This window comes from Brassica napus, chromosome A4 (genome assembly GCF_020379485.1).
Source record: "Brassica napus cultivar Da-Ae chromosome A4, Da-Ae, whole genome shotgun sequence".
Taxonomy (NCBI): domain Eukaryota; kingdom Viridiplantae; phylum Streptophyta; class Magnoliopsida; order Brassicales; family Brassicaceae; genus Brassica; species Brassica napus.
The window spans coordinates 5,236,289-5,252,872 of record NC_063437.1 but is presented as its reverse complement, the minus strand read 5'-3'; the positions used below and the strand labels follow the sequence as shown (position 1 = coordinate 5,252,872).

General features: G+C 38.3%; 2 protein-coding genes across 2 annotated transcripts; one reads left to right on the top strand and one right to left on the bottom strand.

Moving 5' to 3' along the window:
* The first annotated feature begins 8,416 nt into the window (after positions 1-8,416).
* Positions 8,417-11,557, top strand: LOC106448117 (agamous-like MADS-box protein AGL97). Its single transcript, XM_013890045.3, has one exon. The coding sequence runs from the start codon at positions 10,279-10,281 to the stop codon at positions 11,311-11,313; it is 1,035 nt and encodes a 344-aa protein (XP_013745499.2). The 5' UTR covers positions 8,417-10,278; the 3' UTR covers positions 11,314-11,557.
* An 81-nt stretch (positions 11,558-11,638) lies between these two features.
* LOC106445764 lies at positions 11,639-15,172 on the bottom strand. The gene is made up of 5 exons (XM_013887392.3): positions 15,001-15,172; positions 14,414-14,605; positions 14,178-14,315; positions 12,180-13,610; positions 11,639-12,094 (listed from the first exon to the last, which is right to left on the bottom strand). Exons 1-5 carry the CDS (start codon positions 15,038-15,040, stop codon positions 11,733-11,735), a joined length of 2,163 nt encoding a protein of 720 aa, XP_013742846.1. The 5' UTR covers positions 15,041-15,172; the 3' UTR covers positions 11,639-11,732.
* Positions 15,173-16,584: the final 1,412 nt, after the last annotated feature.

Genomic DNA, 16,584 nt, shown 5'->3' with positions numbered 1-16,584 from the left:
GATGAGAAAGATAGTGCAAAATTCGAATGGCCATCCGTTGAAAAGCAGAAAAATTTTGCAAACGGGCAAGTTTACATGTAATGCATGTTCTCAAGGAAAGCTTATAACTCGGCCATCACCAGCAAAAGTAGGCAATGAATCACCAATATTTTTAGAAAGAATACATGGTGATATATGTGGGCCAATCCACCCACCGTGCGGGCCGTTTAAGTATTTCATGGTATTGATTGACACATCTAGTAGATGGTCAAGTGTGTCTCTTTTGACGACACGAAATACGGCTTTCGCAAAGTTCATTGCCCAGATAATAAAGCTGAGAACGCAGTTCTCAGAGTATGCCATTAAGAAAGTAAGGCTTGATAATGCTGGTGAATTTACATTCGCAAGCTTTTGATGATTATTGTATGTCAATGGGGATTGATGTGGAGCATCCAGTTCCCCATGTGCATACACAAAATGGCATGGCTAAGTCATTGATAAAACGGTTACAGTTGATTGCAAGACCGTTAGTTTTGAGAATAAAGCTCCCAATTTCTGTATGGGGACATGCTATATTGCATGCGGCTGCACTGGTTCGATTAAGACCGAGTGCATATCATGACTACTCCCCATTACAATTGGCATCTGGGCAAGAGCCAGATGTATCCCATCTCCATGTCTTTGGGTGTGCGGTCTATGTTCCGATAGCTCTGCTACAAAGAACAAAAATGGGCCCACAAAGAAGATTGAGAATATATGTGGGTTATACGTCACCAAGTATAACAAGATATCTGGAACCAGTAACTGGTGATATGTTTACGGCACGATTTGCCGATTGCCATTTTAATGAGGATGAATTTCCAGCATTAGGGGTAGGAATTGGTAAAATTCCTCAAGAAATTACATGGTGTACACCGTCGTTGTTACACCTTGATCCCCCTACGAATCAAAGAGAACTGGAAGTTCAGAAAATTATGCATTTGCATAATTTGGCAAACCATTTACCAGATGCGTTCACAGATACGAGAAGGGTGACGAAGTCATGTATACCCGCTGAAAATTTTTCATCAAGAGTTGATGTTCCTAAAGAACAAACTGATGGAAACAAAATAAATGAACCTCAGGTTCAGTTAAAGAAGGGGAGGCCAGCGGGTTCTAAAGATAAAAATCTCCGACAGAAAAAGAAATTCGATGAGCAAAATAGTAAGGTTCGAAAAGAACCTGATATTGAAAGATGTCTGAAAGAAAACATAAATGGAAAGGTTCCAGAAGAACCTGATACTGAAAAATGTCTGAAAGAAGGCATAGATAAAGATGGTCCAGATGACGAGGAGAGAACAGAAAAGTACGAGATTTCCATCAACTACCCCCGAGATGAAAAGATATGGATCAGAAATACGATAAAAGATGTTGATGGAATGTTCTCCTTTTCTGTGTCCAAAGAGATCGATCATGAAAATGATGATCCCGATCAAAGGTGTAATAACCCTCACGAGCAGATAGAATTTTAGTAGAGAAAATTCTTTAAGATCAGTTTGAAGATTGATCGATCAGAATTTAAATAAAAATCGACACGGTAAATTAATCTCTCGACGGGCTGTCTTTTGGTCGAAAAACCATCTCTTGATGGTTCTGGTCGAGTGTTAATTATTATTGTAGATTTTTATTCATGCTAGACGAGTTTATTCAGAGCAGGACGAGAATCGAATGATGAAAACTATTTAGTCGAAACAGTCCGAAAAATATCGACAAAACTCTTAAAATTATTTCTGAATAGTCATATGCCTTGCATCTTCTAGCCTACTTGCTTTCTCAGTAATTAGGTCACATGACATGCACCTACTTTCTTACCTACTTGCTCATTAGAAGTCACATGCTGGTCACAAGCTGTTTGCTTCAACTGCTTGCAGCTTTCTTCTTGTAAGGGAAAGGTGAGCTGCTTGTGCTGAAGCTGGTTGCCACATGTTTCTCCAAACTACCACTTTGTGTAAAGCGAAAACCCTGAGCTGAAGCAACCCCATATGGTATAAAACATTTTCTTCTCTCCTCCGGACGTCCTGTTACTGCAAGAAAAACCAGAGAAAATCCAGAGAGAAAGAGAGAAAGAAAAGAGAAAAATATGTGAGAAAAATTAGTTGAAAAATTCAGAAAAAAATCAGGGAAGAGAAGTGAGCTTGGACGACCCTTTCTCACCATCCTGTGACTTTAATCAGTGTGTTCTGGTGTGGTTAAGAGCTGAAAGTTTGGTGTTCAAGAGTTTAGAATCACCCAAGTTCTTTAGCCTAGGATTTTATCGGTTAGACGTGTGTTCAGCTTGAAGTTTATATCAACCAAGTTCATCTTAAATCTTGAGGAAATCGGAGTGAAATGGAGTGTTATTAGTTGAGCTCGAGTCTAGTGTTCCCTAGCCAATCTCATAGAATCAAAGGTGAGTCTAGAAAGATGATTGATGAGTAGTGAATGAATATTTCTTGATTGAACGTACTGATTGTAGATATTTGATAGGCTTTGTCTCTTGATCAATATTGAATTGGTAAGGTGTTTACTTAGTGTAAACACTTATTAAATATTTATGAATGATCATAGAGGTTTATTCCAAACTTTAGTACTTGTTCTCAAGTACTAATACATATGTATAGTATTAAATATAATTAAGTATGGAAGTATTAATCATGTGAAGTCTTATTATAAACATGTCTTCCAAAATATTCCCGTATGAATGATGATTACCGTGAATTGGTCCTGCAATATGGAACAAGGTCACGAAGACACGATGATGGGGTCGCACCCTGGAGGCCGTGTAACTGCATGCAGCGTTAGATGTTCAATTTTTGAATATCTGATGGCGATGATGGTGATGCTAACTCGCTAGACTCGTTTAGCCTTTGTGGTTTCTCGGGTCTGGTATAAATAAATATATATATATATATATATATATAAAAATATGATTATATGAATGATATGATAGACGGGAATAGGAAGTGAGGTATATGATTAGATTCACAATGATGGAAGAATATTCCTTATATATAAACATCCAGATATGGAATATATTTCCACTGCATACAAATGAAGTTGATTGCTTGAGATATTATTAATATATGTTGGGGTGCGGGACTAGACTTACTAAGTAAACTAGTTACTCATGACTCATTTGTGATGCAGGTAACCAATAGGCGGGAGACCTTACTCTAGGACGGGAAGGAACAGCATTAGCCAGCGGTAGTTTTATTATCCTTGCAAAGTCATTTTGATATATCTTATGTATAAGATTTGTTAACCGAAAACCTCGAGGTTAATTTATAACAAATTTTGTAAGATGCTTTTGAATGATATATAAAGAGTGTTTTTAAAATACGGATTCCATATGATATTAGTCCTTGTCCGGACGAACTAACTATCGGTTATTACTTTTTTCGGGTTGAAAAGCCTAGAGTGATATCTGATTGGAGCGTTGGTGTTCTTTGGTTGTTGGTCTAAGGCGATCAGAAGTATTCTGAGAACCTCGGATCAACCATCGATGAACATCAACCGTGTCATTTCCGGTCAACTATGATCGGGGGTGTCACAAAGGTGGTATCAGAGCATGGTTATACGATGCTAGAATGGGATTTGTTTCAAATGTTTTTCGAGTCAAAATGAGTCGCAAGGATAACTTGGATACGCTGGCTTGTTCCTTCATTTTAGGATAGATAGTCATGGGTAGTTATCTAACAGTGATATTTCATAGCAGAAACACCGAGACAAGCTTGAACGGGTGGACCGTACTTACCGATGTTAGTATCATCAGGCTCGAGTTTGCTACCCTCATGGTGGGGTTCACTACCGCCCTGTTAAGAGTCAGTAATGTCATGCCTTCCTGTCGTTCTTTTGAATTCTAGTGGGGGATCCCAATTCTTTAGAGAGAGATATGGGACATAATTGATACATCAAATACATCTCCGGACTCGTGAGTTATCGATGTCAAGGTGGGCGTTGTTTGTGGTCCGATTCAGAGCGATGCGACTGCACATGATCACCTAGATGCACTTATTCTTCCAGCTTCTCAAGTCTCCAGCTTATGCTGAGACGTACAAGAAACAGAGCCGTACAAGCCTGAATTGTTCAACATTTGTTCGGAGCTTAGCGTTGGAGGAAGAGATGGTTCAACTGTAGTACAAGACGATGGACACACATGCACCTTTATGTTGGCAACAAGACATCTTAAAGCTTATGAAGGAAAGAAGTAGTGGGACCATAAGATACTGAAGAAACACTAAACCGTTTGAGGTATACTTTGGCTTGAGGCAGATTTGGGATGAAACACCCAGAGCAAAACATTGACGTGGCCAATGTTCAGAGAATTACATGAAGGATTTGGTAGCAAGCTATTTGGAGATGAACGCGATGAGTTGTTGGTCAAGAGTCAAGAATTACTTCAGAGAGGTGAGATCGAGTTGGACAGATCTCAAGAGTTCATGAAGTAGAATTTTCTATACAAGATATGAGACCGATTGAAGATTCAGTTTACGGAGTTGGTACAGTGGGATGTTTCCGCCAGGAGGTTCAGGTTGAGTTAATCATATATAACAATTTCAGCATCAAGATATGTGGTCGAGTGAATTTCATTCATCGATTATGGTTTGAAGAATAAGCCAAAGTTCATACGGAAAATATTTGGGAACTTAGCCAAGAATTTTGGAGTAGATAAACGACCATGGAGTTTCAAACCTTCGAGGAGATGTTAGAGTATGACGCGAATACTAAAGAAGTTATTGCTGAAGAAGTTCACCAAATTCTGCAGACCGTTTAATTCCCAACCAGTGAAGATCGAAGATTATTTTAAATCAGTGGATTAAGTCGCTGGGATGATTTTGGGTGTACGTTTCATCAGATCAAGATCGAGGAGGCTGAGTTGTTATGGTGGTGACATACCAGGACAGCATTGTCAGGATCGTCCAAGTGCGAGAAATTCTTGATTATTTGCATCAATGCGCTTTAGTGATTCCCTTGTGAAGAGTAAGGATGATTATTTTACCCTTGCCAATAAAGTTACCCGGTTCCTTTACCTATACCTAGGGTACCAGTAGTTGGACTTGTTCACGCTTCCTTACCATTAGTCTTGATCCAAGTGTTAGGCTATTTGGGTAGAGCCTATACTTTATGGTTGTATGGACCGTCAAAACCCCTGAAAGGTTCAATCACATGTTTGCTTCTTATCCCATTGTGTGTTGTGTGCATTTTAAAATTTTTATGAATGATTGAAAAAAAAAAACTTATGTGAATTGTGATCAAGGTGTCGTAAGAGACCTTGCCTATGGATGGAATTCTCCACCCATATTGTGTTTGATTCGGGAACAACACATGGTTGTAGTTCCTGAGCGATGTCATAGTATTAGAGAGGATTCACTTTTGTGAATTCAAGTCTACCGTTATTATTTGGAAGTACGGGCTGCCAGTTAAAGTTATGGTATGTCTTCCCCATTCCGTAGTACTTCCGTTAGAGCGGTATGCTTTTATCTAGAATGAGATTGGCTATATAGTTACCGAGCTCAATTAGGATATTAAGGAAAGAAGTATTTTGAAGAGGTCCAGTTATTGTTGGCCTACAATGGTATACTACTAAGTGTTCGAGTATCACTCAAATCAGTCTGGCGTGTTGAAGAACTTTTGGGAAAAGGTGAAGAAGTGTACTCTAGTAACTTGATCGTTTAAAAAGTAGAAGATGAAAATGAGCAGAGTAGAAGACAGTCTGATAATCAGGGAAGATGAAGATGTGTTTAAGGCATTGAAAGGATGGTCCACATCTAAAAAAGTAACATGTTCAGTATTCTTGTTGAACATGAATTCACTGCAATAGCCTAGGGATTTCACCAAGTGGTTCTTGTCAGAGTTCTAGTAGTAGTTAGAAGATTATGAAGAGCATTTCAGATAGATCAGAAGTATAAAGAATACTGTAAGTGATATCATTCTTGGAATGGGTGAGTGTGTTTATTTGAGAGTAGCACCCCTGGTCTGAATCATGTTGGCGTGTTTGATCGTGCATGTTCTTGTTTGATTGTTGCACGGTTAATCAAGTTAACATTGACTAGACTGGAGATGTTACATTCACGTATGGCACATCACCTCACGTTCCAAATTTCATGTTGTTGTTATGGGGGAGAGCCAGATAGAAAAGGTTAAGAAGTAATAGTCTGTAGATACAAGATTGTTAGAAAAAGTATGCAGACCACAGTTGACAAGAATTGTGCAGAGCAAAGAATTTGGTTATGTTGAAAGCGGCTGCTCAGAAAGGAAAGGATCGGTTGGGGGAATCAAGGGATCGACCATGAGTTGTTTTGATATGGGCAGATTAAGATAAGGTCAGATCTAATATCCAGAACTCCTTTCAGAGATTGTTCAGTAAAGAGTGTACATCTACATTTTTAGAATTCGGGAACGAATTCTTTTGAGGAGGGAAGAATGTAATAACCCTCACGAACAGATAGAATTTTGGTCGAGAAAATTCTTTAAGATCAGTTTGAAGATTGATCGATCAGAATTTAAATAAAAATCGACACGGTGAATTAATCTCTCGACGGCTGTCTTTTGGTCGAAAAACCATCTCTTGATGGTTCTGGTCGAGTGTTAATTATTATTGTCAATTTTTATTCATGCTAGGCGAGTTTATTCAGAGCAGGACGAGATTCGAATGATGAAAAATATTTAGTCGAAACAGTCCGAAAAATATCGACAAAACTCTTAAAATTATTTCTGAACAGTCACATGCCTTGCACCTTCTAGCCTATTTGCTTTCTCAGTAATTAGGTCACATGACATGCACCTACTTGCTTACCTACTTGCTCATTAGAAGTCACATGCTGGTCACAAGCTGTTTGCTTCAGCTGCTTGCAGCTTTCTTCTTGTAAGGGAAAAGTGAGCTGCTTGTGCTGAAGTTGGTTGCCACATGTTTCTCCAAACTACCACTTTGTGTAAAGAAAAAGCCCTGAGCTGAAGCAACCCCATATGGTATAAAACATCTTCTTCTCTCCTCTGGACGTCCTATTACTGCAAGAAAAACCAGAGAAAATCCAGAGAGAAATAGAGAAAGAAAAGAGAAAAATGTGTGAGAAAAATTAGTTGAAAAATTCAAAAAAAAATCAGGGAAGAGAAGTGAGCTTGGACGACCCTTTCTCACCATCCTGTGACTTTAATCAGTGTGTTCTGGTGTGGTTAAGAGCTGAAGGTATAGTGTTCAAGAGTTTAGAATCACCCAAGTTCTTTAGCCTTGGATTTTATCGGTTAGACGTGTGTTCAGCTTGAAGTTTATATCAACCAAGTTCATCTTAAAGCTTGAGGAAATCGGAGTGAAATGGAGTGTTATTAGTTGAGCTCGAGTCTAATGTTCCCTAGCCAATCTCATGGAATCAAAGGTGAGTCTAGATAGATGATTGATGAGTAGTGAATGAATATTTCTTGATTGAACGTACTGATTGTAGATGATTGATAGGCTTTGTCTCTTGATCAATATTGAATTGGTAAGGTGTTTACTTAGTGTAAACACTTATTAAATATTTATGAATGATTATAGAGGTTTATTCCAAACCTGAGTACTTGTTCTCAAGTACTAATACATATGTATAGTATTAAATATAATTAAGTATGGAAGTATTAATCATGTGAAGTCTTATTATAAACCTGTCTTCCAAAATATTCCCGTATGAATGATGATTACCGTGAATTGGTCATGCGATATGGAACAAGGTCACAAATACACGATGATGGGATCGCACCCTGGAGGCCGTGTAACTGCATGCAGCGTTAGATGTTCAATTTTTGAATATCTGATGGCGATGATGGTGATGCTAACTCGCTACACTCGTTTAGCCTTTGTGGTTTTTCGGGTCTGGTATATATATATAAATATGATTATATGAATGATATGAGAGACGAGAATAGGAAGTGAGGTATATGATTAGATTCACAATGATGGAAGAATATTCCTTATATATAAATATCCAGATATGGAATATATTTCCACTGCATACAAATGAAGTTGATTGCTTGAGATATTATTAATATATGTTGGGGTGCGGGACTAGGTTCACTGAGTAAACTAGTTACTCATGACTCATTTGTGATGCATGTAACCAATAGGCGGGAGACCTTACTCTAGGACGGAAAGGAACAGCATTAGCCAGCGGTAGTTTTATTATCCTTGCAAAGTCATTTTGATATATCTTATGTATAAGATTTGTTGACCGAAAACCTCGAGGTTAATTTAAAACAAATTTTGTAAGATGCTTTTGAATGATATATAAAGAGTGTTTTTAAAGTACGGGTTCCATATGATATTAGTCATTGTCCGGACGAACTAACTATCGGGTATTGCTTTTTTTTCGGGTTGAAAAGCCTAGAGTGATATCTGATAGGAGCGTTGGTGTTCTTTGATTGTTGGTCTAAGGCGATCAGAAGTATTCTGAGAACCTCGGATCAACCATCGAGGAACATCAACCGTGTCATTTCCGGTCAACTACGATCGGGGGTGTCACACAAGGTCCATTTTAGAATGTCAAAAAAGATATGATTGGGAGGAGTGGAAGAAGGACATTCAAATTGAATTACTCTCCTTGAATAAAAGAAAAGTCTTTGGACCTATAGTCATACCGCCTGATAATATAAATCGTGTTGGGTTTAAGTGGGTATTCGTGAGAAAAGTAAATGAGAAAAATGAAGTAACACGATATAAAGGGCGATTAGTTGCCCAAGGTTTTTCTTAGAGACCAAGAATTGATTTTGAGAAAACATATTCCCCTGTAATGGATGCAATTACGTTTAGATTTTTGATGAGCCTAACGGCGTCTAAAAATCTTGAAATGCATCTCATGGACGTTGTGACTGCATATTTGTATGGATCGCTGGATAACGATATATACATGAAACTCCCTGAGGAATTGAAAATGCCAGGGGCATTGAAAGAAAAATCCAGAGAGATTTGTTCTGTCAAGTTACAGCGATCACTTTATGGACTAAAGCAATCCGGACGCATGTGGTACAATCGCTTAAGTGAATATCTTTTGAGTAAAGGATATGTGAATAATGTGATATGTCCATGCGTATAAATAAATCGTCATCTGGTTTTGTGATCATTGATGTATATGTAGATGACCTGAACATAATTGGAACTCAAAAGGAGGTTGATGATGTTCGAACTCATATGAAAGAGGAGTTCGAAATGTAAGATCTCGGCAAGACAAAATTTTGTTTTGTGCTCCAGATTGAACATCTCCGAGAAAGAATATTTGTGCATCAATCAAACTACACGAAAAGGTTATTGAAACGCTTTCGTATGGACAAAGCGACTCCTTTGAGTACTCCAATGATTGGTAGATCTTTCAATGTTGAGAGTGATCCTTTTAGGCCCTGCGAAGATAGCGAGAAGATATTAGGTCCAGAAGTACCTTATATGAGTGCTATCGGTGGGCTGTTATATCTTGCAAACTGTACCAGACCAGATATAGCTTTTGCTACTAATCTACTGGTGAGATATAGTTCTGCTCCTACTCGCAGGCATTGAGACGGAATAAAGCACTTATTTTGTTACCTCCAAGGTACAGTTGATTTAGGGATATTTTAGAAAACCCGATTTTGGTATGGTTGATTTTGCAGATGCAGGATACTTATCAGATCCTCATAAGGCTCGATCGCAAACTGGCAATATTTTTATAATTGGTGGAACCGCGATCTCTTGGTGGTCCCAGAAACAAACTCTGGTTGCGACATCTTCAAATTATGCAGAAACTATTGCGCTTCACGAAGCATGTCGAGAATGAGTGTGGCTTCGGTCAATGAATCACCACATACAAGAATCAAGCGGAATAGTCAACGAAAAACCGCCGACGAAAATATTTGAAGACAATTCGGCTTGTGTTGCTTAACTTAAAGAAGGCTATATCAAGAGCGATAGAACAAAGCCATCCTTCCAAGATATCTCGTACATAAGAGAGCTCGAAAAAAATAAAGAAGTGGACATCGAGTATGTACGGTCATGTGAAAATCCGGCTGACTTGTTCACCAAAGCTCTTCCAACTACAACATTCCGAAAACATGTCTACGGTATCGGAATGCGGCATTTGCGTGACCTCTGACAAGAAATCTATGTCTACTATTTTCAGGGAGAGATTACGACAGTGTACTCTTTTTCCCTTGTCATGGTTTTTGTCCCAATGGGTTTTTCCATGACTAGGTTTTTAACGAGGCACTACGTAATACAAAATGGATAATCAAGGGGGAGTGTTAAAGATAAATATAGATATGATTATCCATTAGGTTTTGTTTTATATGGACACTAAATATCTGTCCATTTTATATTATAGTTCTAAAAAGAGGAAGGCAACGATGGAGAGGATCACGAAACGCGAATCTGCGGCAACGACTTTCACGAAACGAAGCTACGGTCTCCATAGCAAAGTCTCGCAGCTCTGTCTTCTCACCGACGCACAGATCGCCGTGTTGGCAACACCTCCTTCTTCCAACTCCAACGTCAGCTTCTTCTCCTTCGGCCACTCTTCGGTTGACTCCATCGTTACCGCTTTTCTCACGGGAGAGAGACCTGCTGTCCGAGAAGAAATAGATGATCACGAGGACCTTGGGATTTGTCTCGCTAGAAAAGAACTAGGGTTGCCTCAGTGGTTGGAGGACGATGCTCTTCTCAAATCTAAGAGCCCCCAAGAACTGTCCCATGCCATCAACTCCATGTCTACGTTGTTGTCAAAAATCAATGAGTTGCGTGCTGAAGACGCAAAGGCAGAGCCTCCTCTGAAGAAACAGAAGAAGAAGAACGAGGAGACAATGAAGAAAACAGAACCCACGGTGGAACAAACCCTACTTCTCCCGTCCGATTCCAGTGACAAAACCCTAGATTACAACAACAACAACAATGACTCGTTGGAGGAGATTGATTTTGATCAACTAATTGATCTGGATTTAGATTTAGATTTTGATTTCGAGTCTATGAATTCTTCTGACAACAACGACGAGACCATGAAGATGACAGAGCCCTTGGATCAACCGCTCCTTCTCCCATACGATATTTGTGCCAGTCCAGACAACAACAACACCTATTCAACTGGAGAGATGAGCTTAGATTACGGGATTGATACCAGTTCAGTCTTCCTTGATGATTCTCTTTTGGAGTCTGCAATGAACTGCGTACCTTCTGTTGATGGCTTTGTGGAGACTATTTCTTCTCAAGAGCAGCTTCAGGAGGAGACTACTATTGCATTGAACTCGGTGCCTTGTGATGATGGTGTCTCTGCTTTGAATGAAGATGACATCAATTTCTCTGATTATCTCACTCAGTTTCTGCAGTCTTGAAGATAACAACAGACAGTATGGTGTTTATTAGTTAACTTCTTTGTAACTTGTTTGTCTTAGTTACTTTTTAATGTGTTTCACACTGATGTATGTAACAAATGAAGGGTCTTGTTTGATCTCTCATCAATTTTCCATATCGCTAGGGAATTGATCAGACTCAAACAGCTCACCTTCAGTTTTTGATTACTTGTAAGACTTTGTGTTCTGTGTTATATTTTTTTGCAATGCCACAAATATTTTCTAACGCTTAGTATTTTAAGATTCAAACATGGAACATCTAATCAAACACACATTGTAAATCTATGCGCAACCAAACACACATAAGTAACAAAAGCTCCTACAGTAACCAAACTTGTAGCCTTCTTTATAAAAGTCAAAGTCTTCTACTTAAAGAGTAACACAACAGATAGAGCCTTCTACTACTTAACAGAGGAACAGCAAACAAATGGGACCCAAAAGGGTCTTCCTTTCACTTTCCTCTCCTCTCTCTTCAACTCCACTGGATACTTTGCTGGCGACTTCCACTCCTCCCTCACTTCTCTTCTCTCTGGCCAGCGGCCTCCCTCTTCAGGGGATGTCTCTTGGTCCAATAATATCGAACTCACTCTCGGTATGTTATCCTTCTTTGCCTCCGCTGCTGCTAGCCTTGGTGACCTTGCTTCACTCAGAAGGTTCTTCAGAGGGACGTGCTGCTCCTTTGCTGTCTTCTCCATAGTGATCTCTTGGTTTTCCGACAGAGCAACAGCAAGTGATGATGACTGTGATCCGTTTTCACTAAGTCCTGTTCCATCAAACATCGGCGTGGCTATCACAATTACACATAAGCATCCCTTTTGAGTTCAATAAAGGTGAAATAGCTGACATACCTGAAGTAGACGCAAACGCATTGGAAGTAGTATTGTTTCTAGTGACAAGCGGACTTGAAACCAGAGATCTAACGTGTGCTTCTGAAAGATTCTGCAGTCTCCCAAAATCTCGAAGGTCATTTGACTCAATAGTCACAGGGACCTCAGCATACAAGTTGTGCGCTTTAAGTACATCACTGTCAATCTCATTTGCTTGAATAACCCCCAACCCACCAACTACTCTATTGAACTCTGTCCTTCCGCTTTCCACTAACTTCTGATTATTAGCTGTTTGAGCAGATTCATCAGTTGCAAAATTGCTTAAAGGATCTGCTACTTTTATGAAACTGCTTTCCTCCACTAACTCTTTTCTGCGAGCTTCATCATTACTTTCACAGGTTTCAGCACTAATTTCGGGAATGTAGTCTATACATGTTCCTGGTGAACTGTTCTTCTGATCGTTTGCATCAGAAACATAATGTTGAACAGCAAAAGCGGATTCAGAGATCAGCTTGCTGTTTGGGCTGTTCTCCTCAGCTACAACATTTGCTTGAATAAGTTCATTCTCATGTTCAGTGAGATTTGAACGGCTCAGATCAGCATTCGAGTCAGCAACTATAGGAACTACTTCAGGTAGAGAGGCTTCCAATATTTCTGATTCAACAGTGTCTTGGGAAACACCAAAAGATGATTCACCCTCTTCGGCTTTCATTTTGATATCTTCAGGGCCAACCTTAGATATTACCACAGCTGTTTGGCCTTGAGGTTCAGCTTTGTTTTCCAAAAGAAGCTTGTCTGATGAAGAAACTTCAGTGCCAATACTTATGCCTTCAGGCTGAATGCTTAAGTTCTCTGCCTTACTACGAGTACCGGTTTCACATTCTTCTCCCTTAGGTGTCTCAGGAAGATTCGATTCAACATCTTCATGTTTGGTTCCATCCAGAGAGACGTCAGCATTTTCTGTAAAAGTTACATCATCACAAGCATATTCTTTGGTGCTGATAACTTGGTCTGTATTGACCGGAACATTATCATCACTAACTGTATACTCAGCTTCACCAGGATGCATCATACTCATTTCTTCAAAAGCAAATCCATGCGGACCCTCCACGTCCGAGTAAATCACTTCATCGTTCCATGATGAATCAAAAGTATCTTTTCTCTTTCCTAATGCAGATGCCAACTTAGATTCAGATTCACCAGGTAAATCTTCTTTGCAATCTGTCTCTAACCCAACATCTGATATGGTATCACCACCACCTTCAACGACCTGTGATGAATCATTCAGAGTTACAAATCCCATGGAATGTCCTTCAATAGAAGGTTCTCCACCTTGTGCATTCCCTGAAGCTGCTTCAACAGTTTTTGGGAAGTTGTCAAGGATCTCCACAGGTGGAACTTCACAACTCTCTTGAACCACTTCAGGGCTTTTGTTGCCCGGCTGAGTTTCACCTGAACATGAAAGCCCAAATGGGAATAAAACCAAGAAATGTGTTAAAAACAGAAGACTCAGTGAACTGAATTGACCTGGATAATAAGATAAGGGCAACTCTCTCAAATAGACTATTTTAAGTTTTTGTTACAAAAATAGATCTCAAAATTTTAATTTATTTTTATTTTTTAAAATTTGAAATCATATCCCTAAAACCTCACTCTTCAACTCTAAACCCTAAACTCTAAATTCTAAACTCTAAACCCCATCCCTTAACTCTAAACCTTAATGTCTAGATTAATTAACCCCTATTTTGATAAAATATTTAAGTCTATTTTGGTCATTTTTATTTTTAAGGTCTATATTTGTGAAAAAACTTTTTTTTAGGTCTATCCTAAAGAATTTCTCATAAGATAATCTTAGAGGTTTGGTAATTCATAAAATTATTAAATGAAACTTAACCAACGCTTTAAATCTTGATGAACAGAACCTACCAAACACATTAAAGCAGCATAGATGCAACCAAGGATCAGAAAGTAAAATCATCCCTGAATTGTTTTTTTTTTAATCAAAGAAAGTAAACTCACCAGGATTCTTAGCGATACAATTTGTTGCTGTCTCTTCCTTTTCCTTGAAAGAGTCAGATCTTGAAAATTCAGAAACAGCATCTGCAAAAACATCCTCTTCCCCAATCCTCTCATCAGCTTTCTCCACAACCCTTGGACCTAAGCTCATTACACATACATATAACATTAGCATCAAGGAAGAAACATATGAAGTCTTTTTTTTTCTACATATTCATCCAAATCACAAATGTCCTTACTTGGGAGTTTTTGCTCATCATCCAAGCTAGGATCTTCCTGCAAATCAAGATTCTGGTTGGGCATTTCGGAATCAAGGATCTCAAATCCCTTGATGGTTCCACAAATTTTCTTGTGTGAACGCCGGTTTTTAGCACTAGGGTGTGGATTTGGATAACTCCAACCACATTTAGTGCAGACATGGCTCTTACCTCCTGCAACATTACAAAAAGATCTTCAGTGTCCATATAATTAGACTCTGAAAAGAATTTGATTAAATAACTTGAAAAAGAGAATCAGAAAGCCCATTAATCATATAGACATAAAAAGACAAAAAGAAGAAGCCATTATTGCAAAAAACCAAAATTTGCTTTTAAAAAAAATATTTTTCTATGCACATTGACTAAAGAAAACATGAACAGACTGAAATTAAGACACAGTGAGAAATCAAATCTGAGAAGGAGAAGTCACAAGAGACAACAAAGTAAGAGATGAACAAAAAAAAATCAGAAGTGAGAAATCAACTTAAACACGAGAATGTTACGACATTGAAAGATCTAAAATTGGGAAGAGAACCTTAAAGAACATTGTTAAATGATTAAGAAGGAACCTGGAGAGTGTGGGGTGTTGATGTGGTCCTGAGAATCCATGATGTGCTTCTTCTTTCTTTTTTTTTTGCTCTGGCCAAAGAAAAGTTTTAGGTTTTAACAGAGGAGAAGTTACGAGTTTTGCCTTTCTTTCTTTTGTTGTTGCGAGTTAAAAGTTTTGGAAAACGATGAAGCAAAGCAAAAGCCCACTCACAATAAATAACCAAACGCCTGATCGGTGAGTGGGCCCATATTTATGGAGCTTTTTTAAAAATTGTCAAGTATCATTGGCTCATTACTAATTCGCACAATCAACGATCCTTAATCATTATCAGTTTCGTGACATTTGTTAGTTACCAACTGATCGTTAGTATCTTCACTTTACAAAATCCAGAATTAAAATAAATCCATTGTATGGATATGTGGATTGCCATTAACCATCAAGGAGGTTTACATCCGATCTGACTATCCGGTCCGTCTATACCCGTCTCCGGTCCGTCTACATTCGTCTAAGACTAGTCAAGATGAAGACTCATTCAACCGGAGCATTTATGAGATTTGACCAAGTCTGTATCTTTGTAATGAATGTAGTCAATATGTATTAAATGTGTAGATTCTCTCCTTTGCTGTAAACTTTTGTATGAACCTCCACTATATATTGATAGTGAGAGCTAATGAGAAAGACACAATTTTCATAGCAACACTTCTCTCATATTTCTAACACGTTATCAGCACGATTGTGCTCTCCACCTGAGAAAGCTCTCTCTGCCGGCGTTCCCCTTTCCGGCCAGCTCCTCCGGTGCTCAGCCTTTGCTCCACCGGTGCTCAGCCTTCTCTCCACCAGACCACCTCTCTCTCTCCGCCGGAAAACTCCTCTCTCTCTCAAATTCCGGCCAACTCTCAGCCTCTCTCTCACGGTGGTCCTCTCAGATTCTTGTGGTGAAAAAGGTAAACAAATCAAAACTTTGAAATCTAAAGAACACCATTATATCTGAAAGAAATCTAGGATCTATATGAATCCATAACTTATAAAAAATCTATGGATTTAAAATATTAATCTTGTTTCTATGATCCATATGATCCATATGAAACTTGATTCTAAAATTATTTTGAATCCATAAAACTTAAAATTCTCTAAAGGTTCTATGTTTCTCTAAAAACTTATAAACTTATTAAAATACCTAAAGATCTATATGAATCTTGTTTATAAGAACTTATGAATCATAAAATTATTAGAGAAAGCTTAAACCTTTTGATTCAATCCTTTTGTTTGGCCATTTTACCAGATGTGATAAACATAAGTGTATAATCTGGCCAAAACAAAACTCCATCAAATCCTTGCTGTGACATTTTCGGCCAGATCCCCTAAAAATCAGTCAACCCATCAATAAAATCGAAATTAAAATCATTCATTGCATATCCTTGACTGTTAATATTTTCTTTGTAACTGTCAAAGTTTTAAAAACCTTTTATGATTTTTATAAATTCATAATCGATTTTATAAATGCTTGTTTGATTTTATTAAATGCATATCTTTGACTGAAAATTATTTCTAAAGTTTTATAAACCGTAGTCTTGTTTTAAAATTGATATGTCATAAGGTAGAA

Bases quoted from the DNA above. Each gene is read 5' to 3' on its own strand.
- LOC106448117 (XM_013890045.3), top strand. From the start codon at position 10,279: ATGGACACTAAATATCTGTCCATTTTATATTATAGTTCTAAAAAGAGG.
- LOC106445764 (XM_013887392.3), bottom strand. From the start codon at position 15,040: ATGGATTCTCAGGACCACATCAACACCCCACACTCTCCAG. The intron at 14,606-15,000 runs GTTCCTTCTTAA...GTAATGTTGCAG, and splicing joins CAACACCCCACACTCTCCAG to GAGGTAAGAGCCATGTCTGC. The intron at 12,095-12,179 runs GTATGTCAGCTA...TTGATGGAACAG, and splicing joins TGCGTTTGCGTCTACTTCAG to GACTTAGTGAAAACGGATCA.